A 16,181-nucleotide genomic window follows, 5' to 3' on the forward strand; every position below is an offset into this window, starting at 1 on the left:
TCTTTAAACCAGGGCTGGTCTCCCACTTGAGGGTAATGGTAAATTGAGGGATTTGCTGGGCCATGAGGTTACAAATTGCGTTTCAGTACAATTCTGCTGCAGCTGATGGCCACAATGCCTTATGGGTTCCTAGCTTTGAGCTGCTAGATCTTCTCTGAGTCTATCCCATTTAGTACAATGGTCGTGCTACACAATATAATGGACAGCGTCCTTGATGTTAAGGTGGGGCCATCTTCACTAGGCATGTGGTAGGAATTGGTAATCCTATCAATACGGTCATAGACAGATTCATCAGTGACAGGTAGATTTATGAGGGCGAGGTCAAGTAAGCATTTTTCCCTTTTGTTGGCTCTCTCACTACCTGCTACAGGTCCTGTGTGACAGGTTTGTCCTTTAGGACTCAACCAGCTCGGTTAGTAGTGGTGCTACCAAATCACTCTTGGTTCTAGGGTGTCAGTTAGCTCAGTTGGCTGGATGGCTGGTTCATGATGCGGAGCAACGTCAACAGCGGGGGTTCAATTCCCCTACCGGCTGAGGTTATTCATAAAGGCCCCGCCTTCTCAACCTCCCCCCTCACCTGAAGTGCGGTAACCTTAAGGTTAAACCGCCACCAGTCAGCTCTCAAAGGGAAGAGCAGCCTATGATCCTCTAGGACTGTGGCGACATTTACATTTACAGGTGATGAGCATTGAAGTCCCCTACCCAGAGTACATTCTGTATACTTCCCAAGTGATGTTTGACATGGAGCAGCACTGATTCATCAGATGAGGTGAGGGCAGGGGGTGGTAATCACCGATGGGTACCTTGCTTGTAGGCTTACATTAACCTGATGACATGAGACATCATGGGGTCCAGAGAACTCCGACGGCCACTTCCACCTCTGGTGGATCTGTCCTGCTGGTGGGACAGAACATACCCAAGGTAGTGATGGTGGAGTCTGGGACATTGCCTGCAAGGTTTGGTTTATTGAGTACAACTATGTCAGGCAGTTGCTTGACTAGTCTATGGGCAGCTCTTCCAAATTTAGCACATATCCCCAGATGCCGATGCAATGGGAAAAGTATGCTTTGGTTGTTTCTGGTGATAAGGTCAATACTCGGGTCTAGACCAGTTTTATTTTTATTTTCATTTGCCTTTCTGTAATGGTTTGATAAGCTTAATGGACCATTTCAGAGAGCAATTAAGACTCAACCACGTAGCTGTGAGTGGAGTCGCAAGTAGCCTTGGGTAACCGTAGAATCCCTACAGTGCAGGAGGAGGCCATTCGGCTGATCGAGTCTGAGCCCCCGCCCAATTCCACAACCTCGTAACCCTACCTAACTTGCACACCTTGACACTAAAGGGCAATTTTTAAATGGCCAATCCACCTAACCCGCATGTCTTTGGGCTGTGGGAAGAATCCGGAGCATCGGGTGGAAACCCACTCCGACAAGGCCGGAATTGAACCTGGGTCCCTGGTGCTGTGAGGCAGCAGTGCTAACCACTGTGCAGATTTTCTCCCCTGAAGGGCAATAGTGAACCAAATGGGTTTTCTACTATAATCCAGTGGTTTCATGATTATTATCAATGAGGGTAGCATTTTATTCCAGCTTTATTAATTGATTGAATTTAAATTCCCCATTGGTGGGATTTGAACACATTCTCTTGAGCATTAGTTTGGGCCTCTAGATTACTGGTCCAATAACATTACCATGTTCCCGTTCCCCAGAATTGAAAGATTTGTTCAGTAATAAATTGTGTAATTAGTACAGGGCTTTAAAATAATTAAATTTGTCACTAGCGCTCGTGGCGGGATAAGATTTAACATGGTAGATGTTTATAGATTCTAAGAATGGGGCATAAACAATTTCTCTCACCATTTAAAAAATGCAATTTCTTAAAACACAAAAACAGGTTTGACTGAATTTTTATCCAGTTTCCCTAAAAACAGTATACATTGTCAGTTCTCCAATAACTTTGACTACATCAACAGATACACTTCACAAGTAGAATGTTACACCATTAACTGCTATGGGAAGAAAAGTAACAAATTACTTCATAACATTGTGCTGCATCCAAGCAGCTCACTTGGCCCATGTCTAGGTAATAATAGTATCCTGACTGTCCTACTGTCAAACAAGAGGGAATTTATTGCAGGTGAATTTAATTCCCTCACCAAGGGGAAGTAACTGGATGCAGTATTGTGGAGTTCACAAAAATGTGAAGTTTAAGTTTTATGATATCATTGTATAATTTTATATCATGACACATATTCTTTTATAGGAACACCAATCTGGAATCAACAATGCAATGAGCCCATAATTATACACTTCCAGGGCCATTAGTGGCAGTCTGATCGCTGCCAAACCAGCTCACAAGCATCTCACAAATGGAACAGCATGTATTTATGGGCAAAACTAATTACACTGTGTACCTATAAACTGTAAGGTGAACCTGAGACCTGAATTTCCTGTTTGGGGTTGGGACCAAATGAAGATCAGTTTCTGGAGAGAGATTAAAGATGGTCTGTGAAGACCAGATAATAAAATGTAAATTCAAGAAAATGTACAGGACCCCTCCCCCCACGCTGGCCTCATTTAACTGGTCGGGCTTTTGATACAGTATGGAGCCTACCTGCCGACTGGAAAATTCCAGCCAGCACAAGAAAGGGGACTTCGTAGGCCCCTTAACTGGGCTAATTGTCACCTTGTCCCATCTTGCCTTTTTTTCAAATTGTCTCTGGGTCAGATTGAGAATTTCCCAGCCCACTCACTTCCGGTCCTGCCCCCATTTGGTCTCAACATTCTAACCCAAAAGTCTAGTCACTTAAAGACTGATTTCTTTGTAATGTTATTTTGTTTTGTAGAAACGTATGAAAAATGAAGAAATTAAGGCAGGCCTTATTATGCTTTCTAAAGCAACGCAAGCAGCAAAACAGTTTATCACTAATAATTCCACAGTGCCGCTCTTAGATAAGATTTACAGGAATACTAGGACCTTTATTCACATCCTACAACTGATGAATGTGCCGGTAAGTATTCAAGTAAGAAATCATCCAAATCCTATGTAATGTGGAACATATTGGCAACTTATAAACGATTGTCTTTGGTCTTTCATAATTTACTTTATTAAAATTGAATCGGACGAAGGAAACTTCCTTAATAGCTCTGTTGGATAAAGACAATCAGTAGCCTAGGCATACAGACCTGATCAGAAAATTCCTTGCACTTAATTAGCTGACCTTAGTTAGGATGGCAATAGAGGCTCTATAACTTTGGTTAGATAGAAGAAAAATACACCAGCATTCCTATTATTGATCACTATGGATCTTGCCAGAAAGTGCACATAAGGACATTCTGTAAGCATCAAATCATTTTCAGCTGCATGAGAACTTTGCATGAGGGCAGGGTCAAATATTGTTTCAGTATTCACAGCGGTATGGTGGTTCAGTGGCTAGCACTGCTGTCTCAGCACCAGGGACTCGGGTTCGATTCTGACCTTGGAGTTTGCACATTCTCCCCATGGCTGCAGGGGCTTCCTGTGGTCGACTGCATGCCAAAGAAAGCAGTACGTACGTTCCCCAACCGGAAACCATGGTTCAATCGTGAGATTGACTCCCTACTGAAGGACATATCTGAGGTGTTCAAGACAGACGATCCTGACCTATACAAGAAATCCAGGTACGACCTCCGCAAAGCCATCCGAGATGCCAAGAGAGAATATCAAACCAAGCTAGAGTCACAGACAGACTCTCGGCGGTTGTGGCAAGGACTAAATAACATAACAGGCTACAAAGCGAAGTCGAACAGTATCTCTGGCAGCAGCGCACCCCTCCCCGATGAACTCAATGCATTCTATGCTCGGTTCGAGCAGGTAACCAACAATCCGCTGGCGAGTGCCCCAGCAGCCCATAATTCACCCATACCCACCATCACAGCTTCCAAAGTCAGATTGGCCTTCCTGAAAGTGAACCCTTGGAAGGCGACGGGCCCAGACGGGATCCCTGGTCGTGCACTCAGAGCCTGCGCGGACCAGCTGGCAGAGGTATTCACGGACATCTTTAACCTGTCCCTACTCCACTCCGAGGTCCCCACCTGCTCCAAGAAGACCACCATCATACCGGTACCAAAGAAGAACCAGGCAACGTGCCTCAATGACTACCGACCAGTGGCCCTGACTTCAGTCGTAATGAAGTGCTTCGAGAGGTTGATCATGAAGCGCATCACCTCCATACTCCCAGAACGCCTTGATCCACTGCAATTCGCATACCGCTGCAACCGGTCCACATCAGACGCCATTTCCCTGGCTCTACACTCATCCCTAGAGCATCTCGAAAACAAGTACTCCTACATCAGACTCCTATTTATTGACTACAGCTCCGCTTTCAACACCATAATCCCAGCCAAGCTCCTATCAAAGCTCCAAAACCTAGGACTTGGCTCCCCACTCTGCAACTGGATCCTCGATTTTCTGACCAACAGACCACAATCAATAAGAATGAACAACACCTCCTCCACAATAGTCCTCAACATCGGGGCCCCGCAAGGCTGCGTACTTAGCCCCCTACTCTACTCCCTGTACACACACGACTGCATGGCAAAACTTGGTCCCAACTCCACCTACAAGTTTGCTGACGATACGACCATAATGGTCCGGATCTCGAATAACGATGAGTCCGAATACAGGCGGGAGATAGAGAACCTAGTGGAGTGGTGTAGCGACAACAATCCCTCCCTCAATGCCAGCAAAACTAAAGAGCTGGTCATTGGCTTCAGGAAGCAAAGTACTGTACACACCCCTGTCAGCATCAACGGGGCCGAGGTGGAGATGGTTAGCAGTTTCAAATTCCTAGGGGTGCACATCTCCAAAAATCTGTCCAGGTCCACCTACGTCAACGCTACCACCAAGAAAGCACAACAGCGCCTATACTTCCTCAGAAAACTAAGGAAATTCGGCATGTCCACATTAACCCTTACCAACTTTTACAGATGCACCACAGAAAGCATCCTATCGGGCTGCATCACAGCCTGGTATGGCAACTGCTCGGCCCAGGACCGCAAGAAACTTCAGGGGGTCGTGAACACTACCCAGTCCATCACACAAACCTGCCTCCCATCCATTGACTCCATCTACACCTGCTGCCTGGGGAAAGCAGGCAGTATAATCAAAGATCCCTCCCACCCGGCTTACTCACTCCTCCAACTTCTTCCATCGGGCAGGAGATACAGAAGTCTGAGAACATGCACGAACAGACTCAAAAACCACTTCTTCCCCACTGTCTCCAGACTCCTAAATGACCCTCTTATGGACTGACCTCATTAACACTACACCCTGTATGCTTCATCCGATGCCAGTGCTTATGTAGTTACGTTGTATATGTTGTGTTGCCCTATTATGTATTTTCTTTTATTCACTTTTCTTCCCATGTATTTGATCTGTTGAGCTGCTCGCAGAAAAATACTTTTCACTGTACCTTGGTAAACAAATCCAATCCAATCCTCCCACAGTCCAAAGATGTGCAGGTTAGGTGGATTGGCCATGTTAAATTGCCCCTTAATGTCCGAAGGTTAGGTTGAGTGACGGGGAAGGGTCGGGGGCCGGGGCCTGGGGCCTAGGTAGGGTGCACTTTCGGAGGATTGATGCAGGCTCAATGGAGGGAATGGTCTCCTTCTGCACTGTAGGGATTCTATGTTCAACAGACACATAAAGAACAGCTATTTAAGCAAGGTATTGTTCATAATTCTGCTCCCATATCTTAAGCCATTTGGCCCATTGAGTCTACTCCACCATTTGATCATGGCTGATCTCATTCTGACCTTAACTCCATTGTCCTGCCTGCTCTCCATAACCCTTCAACCCATTACAAATCAAAGTATGTAATTAGTGAGCAATTAGCCTCATAGAAACGTACCCTGGTATGATTCCGTGAAATGTTACAAAAAAGTCAGATTTTTCCCTGCAATATATATTTGCATCAATAATGATGGGAAAATGAATATATAATAGTTTTTGTCCTGCATTTTACGTATTTATTAGGTGTAATTTGATGAAGTGTTTCAAACTCTGAAGTTGGAATGGCTTTCTGTAGAACCGCAGGGAGCTCAAACTTAAGTCGACGTGGGTCAAAATGAGTGTTAGCAAAGTGGTAGCCTGTTGGACATCCAACACATTTTCCTTCACATTGACTTCCACTGAAGTTCAGTTTTTCTCCCATCATATGATCAAGTTTTACTTTATCTTCTTTAAAATGTCATAACTATGTTCTTATTTTCTTATTCAAAAGCCAAGTCCCCAGGGTATTACCCTTGGGACTCTGGATAACTAGTCCAGGGTGTGGTGAATGGAACCACTGTTAATTCACCAGTGCACTGTGATATCATGTTACTGCTGTATCGTGTTACGTTATGTGTTTAACCCTGTGGGCTCCACCTATGGGCCATTGTACGGCTTCACCCACAGGGGGATATGCCGGGGCATGTACGGGCTCGCCCGTGGCTCCACCCCTTACAGGAAGTATAAAGACAGCTGACCTGCAGGGCCGCATTCATTGTTGTACCGGTCACAGACCGGCTCAGTTCTAAGCTGATTAAAACCACGGTTTACTTCTCAACGTGTCTCTCAGTGAATTGATGGTCGCATCAATTTAATCAGCTTAAAATACTACTATGGAATCAGCCCTCAAACCTGATAGACTGGAACTCGATCCACAGACCGCGGAGGCGAGAGAAATGTTTTCACACTGGCTCCGATGCTTCAAGGCCTATCTCGCCGCGTCGTCTACGCCATCCGTCACGGACGAACAGCAATTGAGTCTTCTCCACGCACGGGTGAGCCATCGTATTTCTGTCCAGCTCGACGGCGCCACGTCCTATACAGAGGCCGTCGCACTACTCTAACGCATATATGTACGGCCCGTGAACGAGGTCTACGTGCGACACATCTTCACCACTCGCCGCCAGAGCCCCGGGGAGTCGCCAGATGACTACCTACGCGACCTCAAAGCCCTCGCGCGCAACTGTAACTACCAGGCCGTTACAGCCCCTCAGCATATGGAGCTCGCTATCCGAGACATTTACGTGGCGGGGTTCCGATCGAACTATGTAAGACAGCGCCTGCTCGAAAAAGGGGCCCAGGACCATCGAGGAGGTCAAAGCTGTAACTAGGGACTGCCAAATCTGTGCGGAGTGTAAACCACACTTCTATCGACCAGATAAGGCCCACCTGGTAAAGGCGTCCCGGCCCTTTGAACGCCTTAGTATCGATTTCAAAGGGCCCCTCCCCTCCAATAATCGCAACACGTACTTCCTGAACATCATAGACGAGTTCTCCCGTTTTCCGTTCGCCATTCCCTGCCCCGATATGACCACTCCCACAGTCATCAAAGCCCTGCATAGTGTCTTCACCCTGTTCGGTTTCCCCAGCTATGTCCACAGCGACAGGGGCTCGTCGTTCATGAGAAACTAACTGCGTCAGTACCTGCTCAGTATGGGCGTCGCCTCGAGCAGGACTACCAGTTATAACCCAAGGGGAAACGGGCAGGTGGAGAGGGGGAACGCGACGATCTGGAAGACTGTCCTACTGACCCTACGGTCCAGGAATCTCCCGGTTTCTCACTGGCAGGATGTCCTCCCCGATGTGCTCCACTCTATTAGGTCCCTCCTTTGCACGGCCACAAACCAGACCCCTCATGACCGCTTGTTTGTTTTCCCTAGGGAAGCTACCTCAGGGGCCTCGCTTCCGCCCTGGCTGATGACACTGGGTCCAGTCCTCCTCCTCCGAAAACATGTTCGGAGCCATAAGACCTACCCCCTGGTAGAGAGGGTCCAGCTCCTGCACTCCAACCCACACTATGCGTATATCCGATGGCCAGCAGGCTACCGTCTCCCTCCGGGACCTGGCGCCCGCAGGCTCCGACACCACGACCACTACTGCATCCCCCACACTAGGTCCCGTCCAACCTCCCATGTTCAGCGCCCCTATCCCGATATGGTTCTCGCGCTCCCTCCCACCCGCCGTACCGGTCCACAGGGATGAAGCTCCGGAAGAGCCGCTCCAGGAGTCCACGCCTGTGCCTGCTCCGGGCCCAGCTCCACAGCCACCCGAAACTGCTGCAACACCAGTGCTTCCGCGGTCGCAACGTATGATCCGGGCACCGGACCGACTGAATCTGTAAACCCATCACCCCCGCCGGACCTCAATTTTTAAACGGGGTGAATGTTGTGAATGGAACTACTGTTAATTCACCAATGCACTGTGATATCATGTTACTGCTGTATCGTGTTACGTTATGTGTTTAACCCTGTGGGCTCCACCTATGGGTCATTGTACGGCTTCACCCACGGGGATATTTTGGGGCATGTACGGGCTCGCCCATGGCTCCACCCCTTACAGGAAGTATAAAGACAGCTGACCTGCAGGGCCGCATTCATTGTTGTACCGGTCACAGACCGGCTCAATTCTAAGCTGATTAAAACCACGGTTTACTTCTCAACGTGTCTCTCAGTAAATTGATGGTCGCATCACAGGGATAATACCACGATACCACCGCCTCATTGGACTCTTATTCAACTAGACTACTATGTAATTTCAGGATCAAAATATTTGTCATAGGGATTGGATTAATGCATAAACATGTTAATGACGGGGGTATTTGTACTTCATTCATTCTGTCTCCCACTTTTTCCAACCCAGTCAAATGAAAATAATTGCTTCATTGATCTGAGGGATAGCACTGATTTCAAATTTACATTTCAAATTTCGATTTATTTTTGGTTATGATTGGAGATTCAACAACAAATTACATTTTTATAGTGCCTTAACGTAGTAAAAAGTCCCAAGATGCAGCAGAGCTGTGTTAGCAGATACAATTTGACATTGAGACACTTAAGGAGATATTATAGTATGGAATGGTTACAGCAACGGATGAGGCCTTTTGGCCATCTAGTCAGTGCCAGCATGCTGCAAGAGCTGTCCCACTGCCCTACTCTCTCCCCATAGCCCTGCAATTGTTTTTTCCCTTCAGATACTTATCCAATTCTCTTTTTTTTTTTTTGAAAGCTATAATTGAATCCTTCTCGATCACCATTCTGGCAGTGCGTCCCAGATCCTAAACACTTGCTCTGTAAAATATTATTCCCCCTGTTGCCTTTAAGCTGTTTCGTGCAGGATTTGTTACTTTTCTACCTGGTCCAACCAAATTTGACCGAGTGGCTAAACTAGTCGTTCACCATATTAAAATGTGCAACATTATTGCCACGTTTGTAGAACCTCACAAGAAACAGAACCGGAGTCGAATTTCAAACTTGAAAATACCCTTTCTTTGTCTTTAAAGCTTCCTGAGGGAATTTTTAGACTGAAAAATTGTTTAAGTGTTGCCATGAATCTTTTTAAATGTTACTATTTACAATGCTAACAGTAACTTTGCAACCAAAAGCCTGTATCTAATTTAGAGATTAAGAGAAGTTGAACAATCTCCCTGTCTCATTTAATATACCAAAGTTTCTGTGATCCACCACAAAATGAAAAAGAGTTTTCAAAATATTTATGGAAAGTATTTCTTAACTCATGAGCTCTAATACATTGTCCAATGATAAATATGTTGATGTTCAAAGTTGATGAAAGAATCATCACCTCCTGCCTTAGTGGGATGGGTGGCAGGTGAGGACAGAAGATATGGCGGCATATGGAAGGGGGGAGCGGTTGGTGGAAAACATAAAAGGGTTGGCTGCAGAGAGGGGAGAAGGAAGGCATGAGGCTCTGGGGAGGAAGGAAAGCATGCTGGGAAATGAGCAGCAGCTCATGCCTTCATGTCTTCCACCCGCATCTCCTACAGACCCCCCACTTTGTCTGTTACGTCCGCCACCTCCTTTGTCTCCTTCAGATCCCCAACCCCCTGCTTCATGTCTTCCATGCGCACCATTCCTTCAGTCATCTCCAGTGATGCAGGCAGCATTGACTGTACTGTAAGTGCTCTAAGATCCTCCCTTACCAAGTGCACACCACATTTGTGAAGTTGGGAAACTGAATGGCATAATTTCTTGCTGGTGGGATGGAAGATTTGATAGAGGGGTGGTGGGGGGTGGTACACCAATCTGGTCTGTTTGGATTTTAATGAACATTTGCATGAAATGCAAAATGTATCCGCATTGAGCTTCAGCAGGAAAATCAATCGGCTATGAAAGTCAGGAGAGGAAGATACTGATCTCGTTTCCCAACGTTGGGATACCAATTCCACCATATCTACTGCCCCCGTCATTAACATGTTTATGCATTAATCCAATCCCTAAAAATATAAAAATGACAAATATTTTGATCCTGAAATGACACAGTAGTCTAGTCGAATAAGAGTCCAATGAGGCGGTGGCATAATGGTATTATCACTGGATTAGTTATCCAGCGTCCCAAGCGTAATACCCTGGGGACTTGGCTTTGAATCCCTGAGTGTGCCATGGGCACAGAATGTACTCTGGGTGGAGGACTTCTATGTCCGTCACCAAGAGTGGCTCAGTAGCACCACCACACACGTGGCTGTCTGTGTCCTCACCTAAAGACATACCTGATTGACTGGGTCTGCGACAGTTGTTATGGGAACCAACAAGAGGGGAAAACATACTTTACCTCATACTCACCTGCCTGCTGCAGATATATCTGTCCATAACAGTACCGGTGTGAGTGAGCACCGCACTATCTATGTATAGACACCCTGCTGCAGATATCTGTCCATAACAGTATCGGTATGAGTGAGCACCGCACTGTAGACAAAGTTCCATCTTCATTTTGAGGATACATTCCATCGTATTGTGTGGCCGTACCACCGTGCTAAATGGAATAGACTTCGAACAGATCTGGCAACTCAAGACTGGGCATCTATGAGTTACTGTGTGCCATCAGCGGCAGCAGAATTGTACTCAGCCACAATCTGTAACCTTATGGTCCAGCATAACTCCCTGCTCTACCATCACTATCAAGTAAAGAGATCAATCCTGGTTGAATGAATATCTCAAGAGGGCATGCCAGGAGCAACAGCAGGCATACCTAAAAATGAGGCGTCAACCTGGTGAAACCATGACCCACGACTACTTGCGTGCCAAGCAGCAGGTAGACCGAGCTAAACAATTTCGCAACCAACGGATCAAATCGAAGTTCTGCAGTCATGCCACATCTAGTTGTGAATGGGGCGGACAATTAAACAATTCACTGGAGGAGGAGGTGGCTCCACAAATATCCCCATTTGCGATGATGCAGGAGTCCCACACAACAGTGCAAAAGATAAGGTTGAAACATTTGCAACAATCGACTGGTTGGAGTCATACCTGGCACAAAGGAAGATGGTTGCGTTGGTTGGATGTCAGTCATCTCAGCTCCACGATATCAGTGCAGGAGTTCTTCAGGATAGAGTCCTAGTCACAACCATATTCAGTTGCTTCATTGATAACCTTCCTTCCATCATAAGGTCAGAAGTCGGATATTTGCTGATGACTGCATAATGTTCCGCACCATTCATGATTCCTCAGATAATGAAGTACTCCTTGTCTAAATGCAACAACACCTGGACAATATCCCAACTTTGGCTGACAAGTAGCAAGTAACATTTGTGTCATACAAGTGCCAGTAAATAACCATCTCTAACAAATGGGAATCTAACTATCAGCCCTTACCATCACTGAATCCCCCACTATCAACATCCTGGTGACCATTGATGAGAAACTGAACTGGACTAGACAGTATAAATACTGTGGCTACAAGAGCAGGTTAGAGGCTAGGGCTACTTCAGTGAGTAACTCACCTTCTGACTCTCAAGTCCAAAGCCGATCCACCATCAACAAGGCACAATTCAGGAATTTAATGGAATACTCCCCGCTTGCTTGAATGAGTGCAGCTCCAACAACATTCAAGAAGCTCAACACCACCCAGGACAAAGCTGTCCTCTTGATTGGCACCCCATCCACAGACGTTCACTCCTCCACCACTGATGAACAGTGGAGCAATGCGCACCATCTACAACGTGCACTGCAGGAACTGACAAAGGTTCCCAAACATCATCTTCCAAACCTACCGCCACCATCTAGAAGGACATGGTCTGCAGACACATGGCTGCACCATGTCCTGGAAGTTCTCCTCCAAGTCACTCACTATCTCAACTTGGAAATATGTAGTCATTCCTTCACTGTCACTGGGTCAGAATCCTGGAACTCCCTCTCTAACAGCACTGTTGGTGTGCCTACACCACAGGGATTTCAGTGGTTCAAGAAGGCAGCTGACTGTCACCTTGAGAGCAATTATGAATGGGCAATAAAAGTTAGCCTAGCCCACAACTCTTCTGAAATTCCCATTTAAAAAGAAAAAAAATTTAGTGTACCCAACTCATTTTATCCAATTAAGGGGCAATTTACCTTGGCCAATCCACCTACCCTGCACATCTTTTGGGTTGTGGGGGCGAAACCCACGCAAACACGGGGAGAATGTGCAAACTGCGCACGGGCAGTGACCCAGAGCTGGGACCGAACCCGGGACCTCGGCGCCGTGAGGCAGCAGTGATAACCACTACGCCACCGTGCTGCCCTGAAATTCCCATTTATGATGTCAGATGTTTTTTTGTCCTGTGTAACTTTAAAGAAAGGCTCTAAAATTATGCTTCAGGATACCAAAGAACAAAGTCTTGGGGCAATATCGTCCTGCTGTTCTCGCCAAAGGGATCTTCCGGTTCCACCGCCGTTCCCTGCCACCCTAGGTTTCCCGGTGGCATGGGATATATTCAATGGGGAAATCCCAATTCAGCGGGACCAGAAGATCCCACCGCCGCCCAATGGTGGGCCTCTCCCACTGCTGAGAAATACACCTGGGGAGGCCAGAGACTCTCACTGTAATATCCCGCACAGAACCTAAGGAGGGAATTCTTGTCCTCCTTGCTTGGGCCCCTTGCGGAGTACGAGTAGCTTCACTTGGGAACAAGGTATCTCAATTAACCAATGTATAAAAGGTCAGCCAGTAAGGCACCGACCAGAATAGGAACCCGGTACGGATCTACCAGGTTGTGTACATATTGTTTGTGTAAATAAAACTTTGTTTCCTATTTTACTCAGTGTGGACACCCAGTGTCCTTATTAAACTGGCGACGAAGGTGGGAGTTGAAGATGGTATCCTCCTGTAGGACACAAGGGTTGTTGTCCCGGCGAAGGGACAGGCTAGTCTCTTGAAGGACCTTCACAAACTGGGGTGTCCAAAATGAAGATGCTGGTGAGACACTACGTCTGGTGGCTGGGTTTGGACATAGATATCGAAGCGTTGGCTCGCAGTGCTCCTTCGATAAAGAGCACCAGAAGCTTCCCGCGGCGGCACCCCTACACCCTTGGGAGTAGCTGGGGTGGCGTTGGGCTTATGTACACACCAACGTCATCAGCCCCTTCTTGAGTTCGGTGTTTCTCATCCTGGTGGGCACCCACTCAAAGTGGCTGGATGTCCACAAAATGGCCTTGGCCATGTCCCAGGTGAACATCGAGCGATTGCGCATCTTTTTACACCCATGAAATCCCTGAGGTACCTGTGATCGATAATGGGTCCCTTTCACGGGTGAAGAGTTTGCCGTTTTTGTGAAAAGGAAACGGGATTTGCCATGTCCGCAAGCCCACCCTCCCCACCACCACCATACCATCCGGCATCAAATGGTTTGGCATAGAGGGCCATGCAGATGGTTAAATGGGGGCTCGAAACAGATGTCTGGCTCAATAGACACAAGAAAGTAAGACTTTTATTCTCATACAGGACCATGCCGCACACAGTAACTGGGGTAGTTCCTGCTGAGATGTTAATGGGTCGTAGGTTTCTTCCACAACTGAGTTTGATTCTACTGAATATTGGCGCAACTGTGCACGGTAACCAGGATTTGCAGGCATTGTCCAGTTCGATGTCGACCATTTGGCACTCGACGACACGGTGCTCGTTCACAACTTCACTGATGGTGCTCGCTGGCTCTCTAGGATTGTTGTCCGTCAAACAGGACCAGTTTCTTACCAAGCTCGAGTCCCTGGGCAACTAATAAGATGGCACCTGGATCATATTCGCTCACGGAGGTTGCTCCTTTGTGAAGTGACTTGAAGGAAACCTGTCCACGATCCTTCAGCTCCTGTGACACTGCCAGTCTCTCTTGACGCCAGCATACCCGACCGTTGTGTCCTCTGATTCCGAAATGGAGACACATTCCTCTAAGGTCTCGGACGCCAACCCCATCGATCAGGTGCCAACCGACAATCATCCGCCACAACGTTCCTGATGCAGACGACATTCACCAGCGAGGTATACACTGACTGATCCGGCACATCAGCTGCATGACGACTTGCCGGAGCCAAAGAGACTCCAACGTCCTCCACCTGCTCCTCCTCCGCCTCATCGCTTGTCGAGGGGGTGTTCGGACTTGGGGGAGGATGTATGTAACACCCCACACGAACCTACGGCATGGGAATGCTTGTCTCCCGGGTGGTCCTTACAGAATACCAGCTCCCCTGCTTAATTAACCAATGTATAAACGGTTGACTAGTAAGGCACCAACCAGAATAGGAACTCAGTAGGGATCTTCCGGGTAGCGGACATATCGTTTGTGTAAATAAAACTTTGTTTCTTATTTTGCTCTGTGTGGACTTTCCATGTTCATATTAAACTCACCCTTTGTGTATTTGTCTGAATCTCTGCCATTTTCATGGTGGCACCAATCCTTTTGAAAGCAATGGGTTAACATGTTGGCTTATAACAGCAAGGACGAATTGCAGGTGTGGTGATACACCACTGTACTTCCCTACCATTGTACATAGTATATAATAGTTGTGTGTAATGTGGCCCTGTAATACTGTGTATCGTACTGCAGCTCTGCAAAGGTTCGGTCACTGGTGGGTAACCCGACCTGGCCACGGAGAGCTCCGCCTTAGCCACTCCCCCGGGAGTTACGTATAAGAACCCTCTTCTGGGACCGGCCCCATTCTGTCTGGGGTCGTCTGTGTCGGGTAAGCCTCCCATGTAGTATATTAAAGCCTTAGTTAAAGTCTCACATGTCTTTGTGGTTCTTGACGCTTAGTGCATCAGCAGGCAAATCCGTTAAGCATTTGAATCCGAGTGTTTAACCGAGTGATTTCAGGGCCAAAGTATTTCATAGTCATTTTGAAGTGTGCTGGAGTGAACAACACTATATGGAGACCATTTACTGTCAAAACTATCAACTATGAATTATTTTCTTCTTTTAAAGTTGTAACTATCAGGACAGGCATTGTTTTCTGTTCAAATGTTAAACCTTACTAAAACGTATATAATGCAAAAGTCCGAAAACTAGCTTGTAGGGTTTAACATTCTGCTGATATTTGTAATACTGCCAATATTGACAGCACACAATGTAATGAAGATCATTTTTAGTTGAATGCACCAGCAAGTTAGGGGGACGATAATCACCCAACACTTTTGGCTGGAATGTGTAATTTGATGCAGTCAACACTCCCAAGTGGGACTTGTCAAGAGGCCCAACTCTGGGGCTCTTCCACTACAATACTGTGGGATGTTAACCACAGCCCTGACATTCGGGTGAGATGGCGCGAAAGCCTCTGAAAGCAAATGACTGTTTCATTACACTACCCTTGCAATTTATTTTTAAAATAAAAGTACCCAATTCATTTTTTCCTATTAAGGGGCAATTTAGCATGGCCAATCCACCTACCCTGCACATCTTTGGGTTGTTAGGGGCGAAACCCACGCAGACACAGGGCGAATGTGCAAACTCCACACGGATAGTGACCCAGAGCCGGGATCGAACCTGGGACCTCAGTGCAGTGAGGCAGCAGTGATAACCACTGCGCCACCGTGCTGCCCTACACTACCCTTACACACCGATGCCCATGCTACAGATTGACAATACTACATTGAATTTTGTTGCTGAAGTTCTCAACATGGTTAAGTGTATGTTCAACATACACAACACTAATCCTCAGGCCAGGTTTGAGCAAATGATCAATGTAATTGGCCTGGAGACGGTGTCAATTTTCACTCCTGTACTTTTTAAAAAATATATAAATTTAGAGTTCCCAATTTAGCTCTGCCAATTCACCTACCCTGCATATCACTTTGGGTTGTGGGGGTGAGACCCACAAAGACATGGGGAGAATGTGCAAACTCCACACGGACAGTGACCCAGGGCTGGGATTGAACCTGGATCCTTGGCGTCGTGA

At 46.8% G+C, this 16,181-nt stretch overlaps 1 protein-coding gene across 1 annotated transcript in view; it reads left to right on the plus strand.

The window, feature by feature from the left end:
* The window catches only part of LOC140389763 (erythropoietin-like), a 33,623-nt gene that overhangs the window by 10,838 nt on the left and 6,604 nt on the right, over positions 1-16,181 (plus strand). Inside the window, exon 4 of the mRNA XM_072474263.1 lies at positions 2,846-3,010. Within this exon, the coding sequence (XP_072330364.1) occupies positions 2,846-3,010 (165 nt within the window). The remainder of the gene's footprint in view (positions 1-2,845; positions 3,011-16,181) is intronic.

The sequence above is a fragment of the Scyliorhinus torazame genome, chromosome 14, assembly GCF_047496885.1.
Source record: "Scyliorhinus torazame isolate Kashiwa2021f chromosome 14, sScyTor2.1, whole genome shotgun sequence".
Taxonomy (NCBI): domain Eukaryota; kingdom Metazoa; phylum Chordata; class Chondrichthyes; order Carcharhiniformes; family Scyliorhinidae; genus Scyliorhinus; species Scyliorhinus torazame.